Raw genomic sequence first — 18,476 nt, 5'->3', positions numbered from 1 at the left:
AAACACTGGCTAAACAGGACAGGTGTAAAATAGTATCACATAACAGTTCAGTTGGTGCAGATTGAGAGTCCGCAGTTCCTGTATTATCTTTTGGTCTTCCTGCCCTTTGCACACCCTTTACCAAACCAGCCACCAGACAGGGGCTGGGGGGACAGCGGATGGGATGGCGTTATAGGGTCCGGCTCCAGGGCAGTGGGTTTTATAGGCTGCCGACTGTGGCTGTTTTCTTCTCCAGGATTTAGTGGGACAGCAATCTCAAATATAGGATCTAGCGACCTGTGGTTAGAGCAAGTAGGAAACAAAGTCAGAATAGGATTTTGGTTAAAATAAGATTGCATGCCTAGCCCTGTACAGTAAATATAAAAGCCACGCTTCCATATTATCCCTGTTTGTTCCTGTCCTGAATACAGTGTCAGACGGTTCTAACTGGAATACTGTTTGTTCCATGCAGTTAAGAGTTCTTCAACAGACTGCTAACCATTTTAATGAGGGATGTAATTGTTGCTCAAAAAAATAAAAATATACACAACACATATTGTAAAAAACAACAGTGATAGGACAGACCTGCAGTCCATTGTCAGAGACTAGGTGCTGCTTAGTGTAGGTAGTGCTTAGTCACATTGTCTGATAGTGTTATGTAGAATTTGACAGGTACTGAGACACAAAAACAAAACAAAAGAGCAGGGAAACAGAAGAATGCCAAGAGCCACAAGAGCAAGGGATGGCCGCAAAGGGAAGGAAGAGTGATAAAGCCAAAAACAAACTCACCGATCATACTCCGGGACATCTAGGTTCAACTCGCTCATTAGAAGCCGCATGACCTCGTCACATTTCCCGTTAATTTTCAGTGTGGCCATAGAATCTTTAGGTGTCCACTGAGAAAATGAAAGAACTGTGTATAAGCGGATCATACAGGCACAAGACACTCAAAGCCCCGAGACTTACATGAGACTTACCTGTAAATTCACAATATATAGCTCGGGTCGTTTCTGGAGTGGCTTGTTCATGCCCCACAGAGCACGATACTTTTTCAGAACCTGACATGGGGAAATACAGTTATATATAATCAGTTGGCAGTCAAGCAAGATTTCAGTTCAATTACTGTAAGTGGTCATTAGGAAAGATTTTAAATCAAAATACGGTATTTTGAAAGTTAGTTTAGCAAGAATACGCAGAGATCTCATTTTAAATTATGTCCTGAAATGTAGTCCGTTTTAACTCTTTCAGTGGCTTGTGTCAATAACAAGGATGAGAGTGAGTCTTAGGGGTTGTTGAGCAACAAGTTAACTAATGTGCTGTTCATTTTCCATATCTTCCATTCTTATTTAACCCTTTCAGTAGAAGAGACTGTGCTCCTGTATTTTGCCCTTTCCATTCTTTACTGCAGAGCCAATTTGAGAAGCTTTCAGCAGGTTTCAATACTATGGAGTGCCTCCATAGGAATGTAATCAGAGAGAGCATCACAAGTGATTTACTGGGAAATTATTTTAAAAAGAAAACAAGATATACAGAATTTATTGTATTAAAGTGTTATTGCAACCACAATGACCACTTCTACTTTTAGAATTGGTCATGGTGGGAGGAGTCTGTACGTTCAGCACTTCTGCTTGAAACGCTGCACATATGGAGATATTTATACTTTTGTGCCGGAGCTAGATGCACTCCTGGCACACATAACATGTCTATTCTCCGTGTGACATGTAATCACATTTACCTGTAATAAACCAATTTACAGGAGCTCCTGTAGCCTTCTAGGAGAATCTCAAATTTTTGGGCCACTATACTAAGATTGTGTCCTCCATGTGCCCCGAGGATTGCCATATTTATGAGGAGTAATTACATTGCTGATTGCAGTTCTCAGTGATCCTGTTACCAGCACCTCTCCAGGATTTGTATACACCATGGTGAAGTCGCATTTCGCGTTCCCACCACTGACTGTATACCTCGGTACATTGATTTGTCTCTAGGGGAGTGTCTCATTTAGATATTATTTAGGCGCTCTGTTTATTTGTTACCATTAATTTCGTGGGATAAAGGGATTCCCACCATATAGCTTGTTGTGGCCTGTTCTACCTCAGTATTTCATAGCACTTCCCTTCCCACTGTTTTGTTTCCCTTTTGCAGAAGAAGTCTACATTATGAAAAACTACAAAGAATTGAGAGCCTCACTCAGAACATTAGTGGTGCTGTTTTAAAGACCTGCATGTTTGCAACGCACAGATTAAATAAACTGTCAGGGTATTTATATCGGCAGACATTTTGTGCTATGATAGAAATGAAAATGTATATTGTCAGAGTCACTCTGAACAGAGCAGACTCCATTTTGTTATTTTCAAGTTAACTAAAGACACAAGATTTCTATCCTTTCTGTAAAACTAACCACTTTGCGCAAAAGCTAAGGAATGCTTAGTATATACAAACCAAATTGATAAGAAATGAGAACGGGGGATGGACAGACTGTCTAAATGCCAATGGAATATAATTAATTCTAAACCCAGACATTTGTGACAGAGAAGATTAAATAATTAAATTTTACTTTCGATATTGTATAACGTCCCATTGTAATTTAAGGGTCATACTTAGTTTACGAACTGTCATATTAGAAATTATTGCAGATTTGCCAGACACATAGTCTGAAGAAAGCCCAAATAAACTCTTTGAAATGACAGTAAACTTAAGTTATAGACAACCATAAAGATAAGCTAAAAAAAATAATATTATAACAAAAAAATTTAAAATAATAATTAAAAAAATAAAATAAAAATGCCCACCCCCCACCAAGGCTCTGCAACACAAACACACACTGCATCACACACACTGCACTCTTACACACACACACACTGCACTCTTACACACACACTGCACTCGTTATATACACACACTGTAAATAAATATTCAATTAATATAATTTTTTTAGGATCTAAATTTATTTAGAAATGTACCAGTAGCTGCTGCATTTCCCACCCTAGTCAATAAGTTTTCCCAGTTTTTTTGGGTAAAATTAGGGGCCTCGGCTTATATTCGGGTCGGCTTATACTCTAGTATATACGTAGTTATAATATCCCAATCGGCAGATGGGAAAAGAATAATTATGTATTTATGTGATTTATCACATGTTAGCATATCGTGATATTTATCCAGGTGTATTGATTTGCCCTAAAATAAGATAAAATATCTGTTTAGGCAAGTTAAGATTCTGCTTATAGAACATTGGTAGATTACTCTTATTGGATGGTTCCAGGAAATGACTAATGAGCTGGTTTAAATGTTATTTTATTTAAAATTACATGAGAATAGATCTTAATTACCTAGGAGGTCTAGCCAGCATTGAAAGGGTTATTCTAACTGTCAGCTAAAGTTTTATGGCCTTAAGCTGCAAGCTCTGTGTCTGTGTCTGTGAAATACTATCATAAATCATTGTTAGCCATTGGAATGTATTGCCATTTGTATTGCATACTCATGTTATACTGAATATTCATTGATTATTATCACGCATGTTACATATTATTATTTAAATTGTCACAATAAATTGTATCTATTTTTATAACAAATTGTGATTTTATTTATATGGAATACATTTCACTTACACGATAACGATCTTTGGGATCTGAGAATTGAAATAGTGGGCGATTCTCAACTGTTTACTATTATTATCCCATAAATATCCCCACAAAACACACACAAAATAGTTTAAGTTTTTAAATCTGACGAGGCTACTTAAAATCACCTATTTTAACACGTATGGGGATTTGGTTAAAACCATATGGCCATACCATGTTACAGGGCCATGAACATAACTCTATTTTACATGGAAAAACAGACTGATGTTTAATGAGCAAGCAACGTTACCTTGAGACTTGACCCCAAACAAAGTATAAGATCTGCTTTTTCAGCTGCCTGCAGTGCCCCGGCCCAATTTAGAGGTTGAGTCAACTTTCCCCGCTCTCCAAAATGCACAATAGAGTCCCTCAGCTCCCCTCCACACTTGTGGCAGGTTCGTCCAGTGCTGTGTTTATGAAGGGCTGTGCGTTCTGTCACATCAAACAATCGCACATACTCTCGATTTGGGGAACAGGAAGTGCAAATCTAAGGAAGAGAAAAACTAAATTACCCAGAGTGCTCTACTTTCAAAGTGTTACACACAACCCTCAAAAGAAGAGGATATAACGCACACACCTCTCCTCACCTCTATGTACATGTTTCCATGGACCTCTGACATGGCTTCTCGCGGGAAGCCACTGCGTAGGTGCAGTCCATCACAGTTCTGCGATACCACATGTTTGACCTGTAGAGTATAGAGAGCTAAATACCTTAACATGAAAATTCAAGCAAGCACATGAAGCCATGGAAATAAAATCAAGAAAGGGAGCATGTTAAATAAGCCATGCACAGACTGGGTCCATTAATAGTCACAGGTTTTAATCACTTCTACGTTTTGTTTGGCAGCACGTGAAAAGTGCTGCAATCCAGTATTTAAATTATACAGCAGGAAGTCAAGTTTTACTCAATGAAAAATCGCAAAGAATATGAACTGAATTTTGTAGTACGGACGTGGTGAAAGACCACATACAGAGAGGAATATTAGGCATGATACACAGAAGCTTGAGTACACATTGACATTGATGAGAGCCCTCCCCCTAGAAATATCTAAATCCTTACCAGGCCCGCACTGTGTAAACGAGGAATGCACATGTGTGTGAAAGTCGGCTGGGCTTCACTTAGATCCCCTGTACTGAGAAAATACAACAGAAGAATAGCAGCTTAGGGGCAGTTTATTATTATTTGACAATTCTTTTATTGGGTTTTATTATTTGGCATTAAAACCACACAGGAAACTGTTCAAAAGCCTCATTCACTTCACAATAATGTCACACTTACAGGGTGAGAATTCAAAGTGTATTTTAAATCTAAGGCCAGAGTAGCCGAACTGAAAGCATAGCTGACAGAGAATGTTTCAGTTTGACTATTTTGACCTTAAATGTGAAGTTCACTTTGAACTCTCACTTTAGTAAATAACTCTGGTAGTGGAAGCACGGAGACAATCGTGCCAGTTTTGTTTAGACTGCTTTAATGGCTTTAAACCCACACCATGTGGCTTTTTACTTGGAGAGAGCTAGGGAGATAGGAATAGCAAACACTGCTGTCATCACAGCTGTAACTCCAACGTGACTCCCATAAATGTCAATACACAAATTGGTACCTTTAGCAAGATGCAAACAAATCTGTGTTTACAGCAAATAAGATGACATGAAACAGATTTGTAGTTACAGAGAAGTGCCAGTTCTGTTTAATCTTGAGGTTTCCTGCAAAGAATTGAGGACAGCCCTGTGCTTATTACAAAGTGTTGAACATTCTCTGTGAATTAACTCCTAAAGACCAATGCCATTCATTGCGGTCAGCCTTCTAGAGATGTCATGCTAGGATGACTAGTCCTGTTTACCCTGTATCAAAACCAACTTTACTAAACAAGTGGGATATTTCATTTTAGAATAGGATTATTAAAGACTTCATTGTTATGGCCCATGGAAAGTTTATTTCTTTATAACGGCTTAAAGGGACACTAGGCATCAGAACCAAAACAGTTCAAAGCAGAGGTTTGGGCACCAGGAGAACCAAACTTCTTAAAACAACTTTACAAATACCTGGGAACAGTCACCCAGACTTTAATCATTATAAACACTGCAGCTCATTGAAATGGTCAGTGTGCTTAAAAGAGTCCTCTTAACAGCTACTCCTAAGGTAGGCAAAAAAGAGCCTTACCTAGAGCTACACTACCACATGGTTCATCATGTCTGCAGGGGGTGGGGGGGGAGAAATCGTGACTCTTCTGCAGAGACCAAAGAATCCGCAATTGGTTCCCTTGCAAAAAATATACACAATATACAGATAGAACCGATATGCTCTATGTGCTATCTGAATTTTAGAGAAATTCTATTCATTATTTCAGAAATATTGAACATGCAGACAGCTCTAGAATTATAGATCTGCAGAGCTTTATGTTGCTAAACTATTTCAATGCAACTCATCGGGTTATTGGCAAAGATCTGGATTTGCAGTAGCTATCAATAGACTAAGCATCCAGTAATCAGGAGCCAGAACAATCTATGAGTGGTGCACAAGCACAGCAATCTGGGTGTCCACCTGCTAATAACCAACACGTCGCTCACGGAGCATGAGATCAAATTAGATAATACCAGTCTGCACTGATCTGGACATCTAACTAGAACAGATCTTCTGGTATGGGGCGGTACAATCGAACCAGACTCCTGATTAATAGAAAATGGGGCAATAAAACCTGCCAAACAGCAAAATCTGTGCATCACTGCCATCTGCTGGCAAAATGCAGGAGAGCAGGAATTTGAGACTGTCGCTAAACATTCAAATTCAGAAATTGAATTTAGTGTTTAAAAAAAACGTAAACTCCCAATAGAACCACACAGGACATGGCGGTACCATACAAACACATAGGTCACCTCGTTATAACCACACAGTAAACCACCTCAACAAAATGTGCAAATATATTGAATGCCATACCTGATGTATAACTGTTACTCTTTGACCACAAGGCAGTGGCACCTATGTATGTTATGCTATGTTTTACGCAACATGCACCAAAAATAAAGAATTTAAAAAAAACATAAATTTTGCTTACCGAAAATTTCTTTTTCCTGAAGATTAGAGGCAGTGCTTATACCACAGGGATATCCAATCTGGAGGGAAAAAACAGGCAGGCAAATCTCCAAACATTTTAATCCCTCCCCTAATTACCTCCTTTCCCATAAGTAGCAGCTCCTCCTGATCATCCCCAGACAATACATAAGCCAAATAGCTGCAAAATTACTTAGTTTATTAGAAAAAAGGGGCGGGAATTGTAGCACTGCCTCTAATCTTCAGGAAAAAGAAATTTTCGGTAAGCAAAATTTATGTTTTTCCTTTCAGATTAGAGGCAGTGCTTATACCACAGGGATATAATAAAGCAGATCCAGAGGGCGGGTTCATTTCACTACTGCTTGAAGCACCTTGCGCCCAAAAGCTGCATCCTCCGAGGCCAGTATGTCCAACTTGTAGTGTCTTGAGAAAGTATGGAGAGAGGACCACGTAGCCGCTGAACAAATCTGAGAAGGAGAAGCAGCCGCTCGCAGTGCCCAGGACGTTGAAACAGCTCTAGTAGAATGAGCCTTTAAAGGGCCTGTATGATTCATGCCATTCTTGGAATAAGCCAACTGAATGCAGTCCTTCAGCCATCTAGCCAGAGAACTCTTCGAAACCTTCATGCCTTTCCTTGTGCCCTTGAATAAGACAAAAAGACTGTTATCCTTCCTGAAGGATTCTGTCGCTTTTAGATATTGCAAAAGACATCTCTTTACGTCTAGGCAGTGAAATTTGCTTTCCAAAGCGTTAGACGGATTCTGACAAAAAGTTGGTAAGACCACTTCCTGGTTAACATTTGAAACAGAAAAAACTTTCGGGCTGAACGAAGGATCGAGCTTTAGAACCACCTTGTCCTGATGAAAAACTAAAAAAGGAAAATTTGCCCTAAGAGCTTGGATCTCACATACTCTTTTAGCAGATGTAATAGCCACCAAAAAAACGGTTTTCAATGAAATGATCTTTAGGGAAGCTTCCTCCAATGGTTCAAAGGGCGGCTCACAAAGCGCGGAAAGGACTAAGTTTAGATCCCAGGGAGGACAGGATTCCCTGGCATAGGGCACCAAACGAGTCAGAGCTCTGAAGAACCTAGAAATCAGAATATTTGAGGCCAGGCATCTGAGGGAGAAGAAACTGATAGCAGAAACTTGTAATTTCAATGATGCAGGTTTAAGGCCTTTTGCAAATCCCATCTGAAGGAAACTTAGGATCTTCTGTATGGACGCGGAAACAGGGTTGACTTTAAACCTACAACACCACTGACAAAATATCTTCCAAATTCTAGTGTAGATCTTAGATGTAGATTCCTTGTTAGTTGCCAACAGGATTTTAATCACTTCAGGATCCAGACCTTTGCTCTCTAAAATCTGGAATTCAGAAACCAAGCCGTCAACTGGAATTTCCGAAGGGTCGGAAGAGGCACCATGGCGTCCTCTAGAATTTCTCCTGAAAGAGGCAACTTCCAAAAGGTGGCCCCTGGAAAGTTCAGGAGAACCGAGAACCAACTTCTTCTCGGCCACCATGGAAGGATTAGGATAATTCTTACATTCTCCAGCCTTACTTTTTGAAGTATTCTGGGAATAAGCACTACTGGCGGAAAGATATAAGCCAGGTTGAACTTCCATGGAACTGACAGGGCATCTATGAAATCCGGCCTGTCTGCTGGATTTAGGGATGCAAACCGTCTTGTCTTCCTGTTCATTCTGGATGCCATCAGGTCTATCTCTGGAACACCGAAGCGGTCTGTGATGAAATTGAAAGTTCTGCATGACAGGGACCAATCTGCTTGTTTCAAATGATGCCTGCTCAGGGCATCTGCCACCACATTGAACTTTCCTAAAATGTGAACTGCAGAGATGGACATAAGGTGCACTTCTGCCCACAGCATGATCATTGAACACAGGCTTTCTAATCTTGTCGATCTCGTACCTCCCTGTTTGTTCAAATATGCCACTGTCGTACGATTGTCTGAACGAATTTGAATATGTCGATTTTTGATGAGAAACTGAAACGCCAAGAGAGCCATCCATACGGCCTTTAATTCCCTGAAGTTCGAGGAACTTCTCATATCCTTCTCTTGCCAGGACCCCTGCTTCTTTATGTCTCCCAGATGGGCCCCCCAGCCCAGCGCAGAGGCGTCTGTTGTTATGATAGTGAAGGACTTCATCCGGAACGACAGACCCTCGTGGAGGAATCGAGAAGATGTCCACCACTGCAGACTTTTCAAAGTTAGATTGTTGAACCTCATCAGCCCATCTAGGCCGAGTTCCTGTCGATTCCAGACTAGCAGAATGTTTCTTTGTAGAGGTCTCATTCTGGCTTTTGCCCAACCGACTGCCGGAATTGAGGCTGTAAACAGACCGAGCAAGCACATGGCTTCTCTGATTGAAAACACACTCTTTACTCTGAGATTCCGGATTAACCGCTTGATCTTTAGTTTCTTTTCTTCTGGCAGGAATAACTTCATTGCGATAGAATCCAAAATTAGACCCAAGAACTGGATCCTTTGAACTGGCACTAGTTCCGATTTGTTGAAATTTATTAGCCAGCCATGCTTTTCCAGCGATTTGATGGCTGTCCCCAGATCTAACTGTAGTTGAACCTGGGACTCTGCAATCAACAGCCAGTCGTCCAAATACGGAATGACAGCGATGCCCATACCTCTTAGAAAAGCTGAAACGACTACTAGAAGCTTTGTGAATACTCTGGGCGCTGATGATAGGCCGAAAGGCAGTGCTCTGAATTGGTAATGTTTGGTTACCGATTGGCAGCATACCGCAAACCGTAGAAAACTTTTGCTGGATTCCGCTATGGGTACATGAAGATAGGCATCTTTCAAATCCAGGGACGCAAACCAATTTTTTGGGTGAATAAGCAGAGCCGCTGATTTTACTGTTTCCATGAGGAATTTCTTTTTGATAATCCGCTTGTTTACGGCTTTTAGGTCTAGAATAGGTCTGAACGAACCATCCGGTTTTGGCACCAAGAAAAGTTTTGAATAGGTGCCTTGATGTCTTTCCTTTATAGGAACTTCTTCCACCACTCTTTTTAGTAACAGAGTCGACACTTCTCGCACCAGAGAGAGTTCCATATCTAGAGACTGAACCCTGGAACATAGAAACCTGTTCATTGGGGCTTGTGATAATTCTAGAGCGTATCCGTGCTCTATCACTGTAAGGACCCAGCGATCTGATGTCGTCTCTTTCCAATGCTCTAGGAAGTGACTCAACCTTCCACCCACAGGCCTGGCGTCATAATTTTTTATTTCTCTTGGCAGTAAACCTTTCCTTCTTCCTATAATCAAAGGCTCTTTGCTGTTGACCCTTGAAATAGTTTCTACGAAAGGAACTTCTAAATGAGGGACGTGTCTCTGCGTTACGGCTTCTAGACTGCTTCCTATATGATACTGGTAAAGCTTTCCTTCCTTCCTTCATCTGTTTCAACAGCTCATCCAGTTTAGAACCGAAAAGTCTTCCTGGTTCAAAAGATAGTTCACACAGTGAATTTTTAGATGCCGCATCTGCAGACCAATTTCTAAGCCAAAGCGCTCTCCTGGCGACTGTTGAAATACCTATATTCTTGGCCGATAATTTCAGGCTTTCTGTAGAAGCATCCACTAAAAAATCAGATGCCATCTTGATATTTTTTAATAGCTTTAACGGGTCTTCCTTAGCTTCTCCCGTATATACCTTTTCTAGTTCTTCCAACCAAAGTTTTTGGGCCTTGGCAACGGATGACCCCGTAATCAAAGCTTTAGCTTGGGCTGCAGAAGAGATGAACAACTTCTTTAAAGAGGAGTCCATGCGTTTATCCATGACATCCTTGAGCCCGCTTGAATCTCCAATTGGTAATGTAGTCTTTTTACCTATTTGAGCAATAGGGACGTCCACTACAGGGACCGTATCCAGCTTACAGTCTTGCTCCGTTTCTATGGAAAAAAGAGTTTTAAAATGCTTAGAAATAAACGGCTTGTGACTAGGGAACTTCCATTCTTTCAAAATCAATTCCTTAATCTGTGGGTGAAAAGGAAACACTTTGGACTTTTTCCCTGTTTCCTCAAAATCAAAGATGCACTGCACTTCTTTAATCAATTTCCCAATGGCTTCATCTGGGAAGGCAAATTCCTCATCTGAGGAATCACTGCCTGAATTATCTTCATACTCAGAACCACTAGTTCCCGAACTAGTATCAGAAGCTTCCCAAGATCTCAGTCTTTTCTTAGCATGTTTTACAATCTGCGAATCTTGGGCAACAGAAGCCTGGACTGAATGTAATGCAGCTGACTGCATATCCACAAATGTTTGCTGCATACTTTGCTGCAACCAGCTGAGAAAAGTGGACATTTCTGTTCTCTTTGCTTCCTCTGAAGTTTCTTTTGAACATACTGAGCAAAGTTTCTTTTTACAACCATCAGGCATAGGTTGGCCACACACAGAGCACATTAAATGCTTGGTTTTAGATGCACATTTCCCCTTCTCAGCAACTTTATCCATATTTTCCGGATTAGACATACTGGGAAAACAAGAAAACAAGAAAAGGGAAAATAATCAAAATTTTCTCCTTACGGATTCAGGCTAAGAACCATTTAAAATGAAAACTTAGCAGTCTTACCTTAAATGGCCTGAGAGTGTGTTGGAGGGCAGGTGAGAAACACACTTTACAACCGTTCTGAGAGCTCCTGGCAAACAGAGGTTGCTGCTGGTAAATGCTCATATAAGTCCTGTAACCAAACGAAAACGCCCAGTTCAAATTTGGCGCCTGAATCCAGGTTCGCACTGCGCATGTGCATAGCGCTCTGCGACTCCCTGGTGGAACGCAACGCAACCTGTGCGTGCGTTCCACCGACAGGACCTCCCAGCCGACGCACGCCTGCGTCCTTCGTCATACCGGCACCTGGCACGGCAAAAGACGGCAAAATAAAATTTGAGGGACCACGCCGGCCGGCGTGTTGAAGGCTACTTACCGGACATCAAGGAAGCAGAGCCTCCAGAGCCTCAGCCCTTCTCACCTACTTCCTGGAGAACCTCCTGTCTAACCTCCCCTGCCGAAGGCAGGCAAAGAACTGGGGATGATCAGGAGGAGCTGCTACTTATGGGAAAGGAGGTAATTAGGGGAGGGATTAAAATGTTTGGAGATTTGCCTGCCTGTTTTTTCCCTCCAGATTGGATATCCCTGTGGTATAAGCACTGCCTCTAATCTGAAAGGAAAAAAATAAAAATAAAAAAAAACTTAAAAATGTGGATATTTGACTGTTTGTTGGCCTACAACTTTGGGAAATATCTCGACTGAATTGCCTTTAGTAAGAACGCAAATCTCGATTGAGTCTTGAGTTAGGAAATAACTAAAAGTAGGCTTTTCCATACGTATGGAAGCAGTTCGTTGTTACTGTATCAGTTTAATAAAGTTGGGGTAAATTTCACGGTAGACTCACCTCACACTCCTGCCTTTATTCAGAAGCGTCCACACTCCACTCGGCCCTCTGTAATCTGGGATAGCTGCTGACTGTAGAAAGCAGAGGGACAGGTTATAAGACATTGATATTTCTCCAATTTACATACACGTTTTGCACATTGTTTACAAGCACCATATCCACTGTAAGGTTTATGGTGTCAGGAGTGCCACGACCCACTGCTAGTCTAAGTAGTCAAATAATTTCAGAACAGTTTAACATCCTAACACATGGGGTCCGCTGAGCTTCCCATCTCTCTGCAGCCTCCACAAGGGCCATATGTTCATACAAAGCTTCCATCAGCACTGAGACAAGTCATGCAGAGCACGGTTTAGTTCAGTCAGAGAGACGGGGAGCAGTGCCTGGCAGACTCCAGGTAAGAAGTCAAAACTATTTTAAAAACGGTTTACTTACACTGGGTCGTCCAAGGAGCGACTGACACCATAACCACTGCAGGGAGCTGTAGTGCTTATGGTGCTTGGAGTAATCATTTAAAGTAAAATAAATCAATGTACAAAACATGCCCATAAAGGTTTGCCTAATCTTGATGTGTTTCTTTAACGCTTCATTCATCACAAATTATTTCCTCTGCTAAATTGTCCTCAGTCTTTTTACATATTCCAAATCTACGAAAAACATTGTTCACGTCTTACATTCATGGTGAAAATTACCCACTTAAAGTTCCAAAGGTACCTTCACTTGGTTAGGTTTTGCAATATCCTTATAGACACAATAACAAAAGTGGTCTTACCGTACTAATCCCGGCTCCAGTGTAGATCACCATGTAGGATGCTCTGCGTACAGCATCAGCCAACTGCAAAACCTTCTCCTGCAGTAAAGGCAAATCATCCACAACCTAAAGTTAGAGAAAACAATTATTGGCACTCGTGTATGTGTGACCACCACTAGGGACTCTGTCTGCTTGTGTATTCACTAAGAGGATGCAACTAAGATCAGTCTGCTTCTAGATTAAATCACACTTTCTATCCATTGACCAGATCAGCACTGGCGAGGACACAGGTTTGGAGAGAAACATGGGGCAACAGAAGCCATAGGGGGTTTAACTGAGCAACACAGACTCTACAGGAACAACAGAACCTATAATTAGGGCATAAAGGTAGCGAGGCCGAGCCCTGTTACTGGGGAACTGCAGCATGAGGCAGAGCCCTGTTGCTGGGGGGGGGGGAGGGGGGGGGGGGGGGGTGCTGTATGAGGAGACTATGATGCCCATTATCAGGGTGCTGTATGAGGAGACTATGATGCCCATTACTGGGGTGCTGTATGAGGAGACTATGATGCCCATTATCAGGGTGCTGTATGAGGAGACTATGATGCCCATTACTGGGGTGCTGTATGAGGAGACTATGATGCCCATTACTGGGGTGCTGTATGAGGAGACTATGATGCCCATTACTGGGGTGCTGTATGAGGAGACTATGATGCCCATTATCAGGGTGCTGTATGAGGAGACTATGACGCCCATTACTGGGGTGCTGTATAAGGTGACTATGACGCCCATTATTGGGGTGCTGTATAAGGGGACTATGACGCCCATTATTGGGGTGCTGTATAAGGGGACTAGGACGCCCATTATTGGGGTGCTGTATAAGGGGACTAGGACGCCCATTATTGGGGTGCTGTATAAGGGGACTATGATGCCCATTATTGGGGTGCTGTATAAGGGGACTATGATGCCCATTATTGGGGTGCTGTATAAGGAGACTATGATGCCCATTATCGGGGTGCTGTATGAGGAGACTATGATGCCCATTATCGGGGTGCTGTATGAGGAGACTATGATGCCCATTATCGGGGTGCTGTATTAGGGGACTATGATGCCCATTATCGGGGTGCTGTATTAGGGGACTATGATGCCCATTATCGGGTGCTGTATTAGGGGACTATGATGCCCATTATCAGGGTGCTGTATGAGGAGACTATGATGCCCATTATCGGGGTGCTGTATGAGGAGACTATGATGCCCATTATCAGGGTGCTGTATGAGGAGACTATGATGCCCATTATCAGGGTGCTGTATGAGGAGACTATGATGCCCATTATCAGGGTGCTGTATGAGGAGACTATGATGCCCATTACTGGGGTGCTGTATGAGGAGACTATGATGCCCATTATCAGGGTGCTGTATGAGGAGACTATGATGCCCATTACTGGGGTGCTGTATGAGGAGACTATGATGCCCATTACTGGGGTGCTGTATGAGGAGACTATGATGCCCATTATCAGGGTGCTGTATGAGGAGACTATGACGCCCATTACTGGGGTGCTGTATAAGGTGACTATGACGCCCATTATTGGGGTGCTGTATAAGGGGACTATGACGCCCATTATTGGGGTGCTGTATAAGGGGACTATGACGCCCATTATTGGGGTGCTGTATAAGGGGACTATGACGCCCATTATTGGGGTGCTGTATAAGGGGACTATGACGCCCATTATTGGGGTGCTGTATAAGGGGACTATGACGCCCATTATTGGGGTGCTGTATAAGGGGACTATGATGCCCATTATCGGGGTGCTGTATTAGGGGACTATGATGCCCATTATCGGGGTGCTGTATTAGGGGACTATGATGCCCATTATCGGGGTGCTGTATTAGGGGACTATGATGCCCATTATCGGGGTGCTGTATTAGGGGACTATGATGCCCATTATCGGGGTGCTGTATTAGGGGACTATGATGCCCATTATCGGGGTGCTGTATTAGGGGACTATGATGCCCATTATCGGGGTGCTGTATGAGGAGACTATGATGCCCATTATCGGGGTGCTGTATGAGGAGACTATGATGCCCATTATCAGGGTGCTGTATGAGGAGACTATGATGCCCATTATTGGGGTGCTGTATGAGGTGACTATGATGCCCATTATTGGGGTGCTGTATGAGGTGACTATGATGCCCATTATTGGGGTGCTGTATGAGGTGACTATGATGCCCATTATTGGGGTGCTGTATAAGGGGACTATGATGCCCATTATTGGGGTGCTGTATAAGGTGACTATGATGCCCATTATTGGGGTGCTGTATAAGGAGACTATGATGCCCATTATTGGGGTGCTGTATGAGGTGACTATGATGCCCATTATTGGGGTGCTGTATGAGGTGACTATGATGCCCATTATTGGGGTGCTGTATAAGGGGACTATGATGCCCATTATTGGGGTGCTGTATAAGGTGACTATGATGCCCCATTATTGGGGTTCTGTATAAGGAGACTATGATGCCCATTATTGGGGTGCTGTATAAGGGAACTATGATGTTCATTATTGGGGTGCTGTATAAGGGGACTATGATGTTCATTATCGGGGTGCTGTATTAGGGGACTATGATGCCCATTATCGGGGTGCTGTATTAGGGGACTATGATGCCCATTATTGGGGTGCTGTATAAGGGGACTATGATGCCCATTATTGGGGTGCTGTATAAAGGGACTAGGATGCCCATTATTGGGGTGCTGTAGGAGGGGACTAGGATGCCCATTATTGGGGTGCTGTAGGAGGGGACTAGGATGCCCATTATTGGGGTGCTGTAGGAGGGGACTATGATGCCCATTATTGGGGTGCTGTAGGAGGGGACTATGATGCCCATTATTGGGGTGCTGTAGGAGGGGACTAGGATGCCCATTATTGGGGTGCTGTAGGAGGGGACTAGGATGCCCATTATTGGGGTGCTGTATAAGGAGACTATGATGCCCATTATTGGGGTGCTGTATAAGGAGACTATGATGCCCATTATTGGGGTGCTGTATAAGGAGACTATGATGCCCATTATCGGGGTGCTGTATAAGGAGACTATGATGCCCATTATTGGGGTGCTGTATGAGGTGACTATGATGCCCATTATTGGGGTGCTGTATGAGGTGACTATGATGCCCATTATTGGGGTGCTGTATAAGGAGACTATGATGCCCATTATTGAGGTGCTGTATGAGGTGATTATTTATGCCCATTATTGGGGTGCTGTAGGAGGGGACTATGATGCCCATTATTGGGGTGCTGTAGGAGGGGACTATGATGCCCATTATTGGGGTGCTGTAGGAGGGGACTATGATGCCCATTATTGGGGTGCTGTAGGAGGGGACTATGATGCCCATTATTGGGGTGCTGTATAAGGTGACTATGATGCCCATTATTGGGGTGCTGTATAAGGTGACTATGATGCCCATTATTGGGGTGCTGTATGAGGTGACTATGATGCCCATTATTGGGGTGCTGTATGAGGTGACTATGATGCCCATTATTGGGGTGCTGTATTAGGGGACTATGATGCCCATTATTGGGGTGCTGTATAAGGGGACTATGATGCCCATTATTGGGGTGCTGTATAAGGGGACTAGGATGCCCATTATTGGGGTGCTGTAGGAGGGGACTAGGATGCCCATTATTGGGGTGCTGTAGGAGGGGACTATGATGCCCATTATTGGGGTGCTGTAGGAGGGGACTATGATGCCTATTATTGGGGTGCTGTAGGAGGGGACTATGATGCCCATTATTGGGGTGCTGTAGGAGGGGACTAGGATGCCCATTATTGGGGTGCTGTATAAGGAGACTATGATGCCCATTATTGGGGTGCTGTATAAGGAGACTATGATGCCCATTATTGGGGTGCTGTATAAGGAGACTATGATGCCCATTATTGGGGTGCTGTATAAGGAGACTATGATGCCCATTATTGGGGTGCTGTATGAGGTGACTATGATGCCCATTATTGGGGTGCTGTATAAGGAGACTATGATGCCCATTATTGAGGTGCTGTATGAGGTGATTATTTATGCCCATTATTGGGGTGCTGTAGGAGGGGACTATGATGCCCATTATTGGGGTGCTGTAGGAGGGGACTATGATGCCCATTATTGGGGTGCTGTATAAGGTGACTATGATGCCCATTATTGGGGTGCTGTATAAGGTGACTATGATGCCCATTATTGGGGTGCTGTATAAGGTGACTATGATGCCCATTATTGGGGTGCTGTATGAGGTGACTATGATGCCCATTATTGGGGTGCTGTATGAGGTGACTATGATGCCCATTATTGGGGCGCTGTATGAGGTGACTATGGTGCCCATTATTGGGGTGCTGTAGGAGGGGACTATGATGCCCATTATTGGGGTGCTGTAGGAGGGGACTATGATGCCCATTATTGGGGTGCTGTAGGAGGTGACTATGGTGCCCATTATAGGGGTGCTGTATGAGGTGACTATGGTGCCCATTATTGGGGTGCTGTAGGAGGGGACTATGATGCCCATTATTGGGGTGCTGTAGGAGGGGACTATGATGCCCATTATCCCCAGACTGACCTCCTGTTCCCGGGATCGTTGCCGGTCTCTCCGGTGTCTCCGTGTCTCCAGCTCCCGGACCAGGTCTCCGCACTGTGAGAGCAGCTCCCTCTCCCCGGGGCTCCGCTCGGCCGCCGGTTTCTGCAGGATCCGGGTAACCTGAACAGACAGACAGTGAGCCGGGCTCCGTGCACAGCCCCCCCGGGCCCTCCGTCACCTACCTGTCTCCGCCGGTCCTGGTACAGCTCCCGCCGTAACATCTCTTCCCGAGCCTCCGCTTTCCGCTCCGCGCGACCCATTTTACCGGTAACTTCCGAGCTCTATTCGGGACTTACCGCTTCCGGAGCCTTCGAGCGCTAAACACTAGAGAGGAATCGCATTACACAAACAGAATGTCCCCAGCGCGAGCGCAGCGCCCAATGGGCTCCAACAAAATGGCTCCTTGATGGAGCAAGTCATGGAAATACATTAACCTGGCTAAACATGTCAGCATCACTTACAGACACAGCTCCCCCCCAGCTGCCAGGGCTGCAATTAATCATAGAATCATTCATTAACATTCTGAGTGGGTTTTTTTTTTTTTTGTTTTTTTTTTTCATTCTGGGTGGGTTTGCTTGGGGGGTTTATTTCATTCTGGGTGGGTTTGGTTGGGGGGCTTATTTCATTCTGGGTGGGTTTGGTTGGGGGGTTTATTTCATTCTGGGTGGGTTTGGTTGGGGGGTTTATTTCATTCTGGGTGGGTTTGGTTTGGGGGTTTATTTCATTCTGGGTGGTTTTGGTTGGGGGTTTATTTCATTCTGGGTGGGTTTGGTTTGGGGGTTTATTTCATTCTGGGTGGGTTTAGTTTGGGGGTTTATTTCATTCTGGGTGGGGGTTGGTTTGGGGGTTTATTTCATTCTGGGTGGGTTTGGTTGGGGGGTTTATTTCATTCTGGGTGGGTTTGCTTGGGGGGTTTATTTCATTCTGGGTGGGTTTGCTTGGGGGGTTTATTTCATTCTGGGTGGGTTTGGTTTGGGGGGTTTATTTCATTCTGGGTGGGTTTGGTTTGGGGGTTTATTTCATTCTGGGTGGGTTTGGTTTGGGG

At 43.6% G+C, this 18,476-nt stretch overlaps 1 protein-coding gene across 1 annotated transcript; it reads right to left on the bottom strand.

Moving 5' to 3' along the window:
- Positions 1 to 74: 74 nt before the first annotated feature.
- SIRT7 (sirtuin 7) lies at positions 75 to 17,791 on the bottom strand. The gene is made up of 10 exons (XM_063456217.1): positions 17,614 to 17,791; positions 17,414 to 17,551; positions 12,849 to 12,953; positions 12,080 to 12,150; positions 4,660 to 4,732; positions 4,187 to 4,285; positions 3,850 to 4,086; positions 957 to 1,037; positions 769 to 875; positions 75 to 276 (listed from the first exon to the last, which is right to left on the bottom strand). The coding sequence occupies exons 1-10, from the start codon at positions 17,689 to 17,691 to the stop codon at positions 84 to 86; spliced, it is 1,182 nt and encodes a 393-aa protein (XP_063312287.1). The 5' UTR covers positions 17,692 to 17,791; the 3' UTR covers positions 75 to 83.
- Positions 17,792 to 18,476: the final 685 nt, after the last annotated feature.

Source organism: Pelobates fuscus, chromosome 5 (assembly GCF_036172605.1).
Source record: "Pelobates fuscus isolate aPelFus1 chromosome 5, aPelFus1.pri, whole genome shotgun sequence".
Taxonomy (NCBI): domain Eukaryota; kingdom Metazoa; phylum Chordata; class Amphibia; order Anura; family Pelobatidae; genus Pelobates; species Pelobates fuscus.
This window is presented reverse-complemented; position numbering and strand designations above follow the sequence as displayed.

Excerpts from the sequence above, each read along its gene's own strand:
- SIRT7 (XM_063456217.1), bottom strand. The coding sequence starts at position 17,691 with ATGGGTCGCGCGGAGCGGAAAGCGGAGGCTCGGGAAGAGATGTTACGG. Across the intron at positions 4,087-4,186 it reads ATGGAAACATGTACATAGAG|ATTTGCACTTCCTGTTCCCC; the intron begins GTGAGGAGAGGT and ends TCTCTTCCTTAG. Across the intron at positions 876-956 it reads TATATATTGTGAATTTACAG|TGGACACCTAAAGATTCTAT; the intron begins GTAAGTCTCATG and ends TCATTTTCTCAG.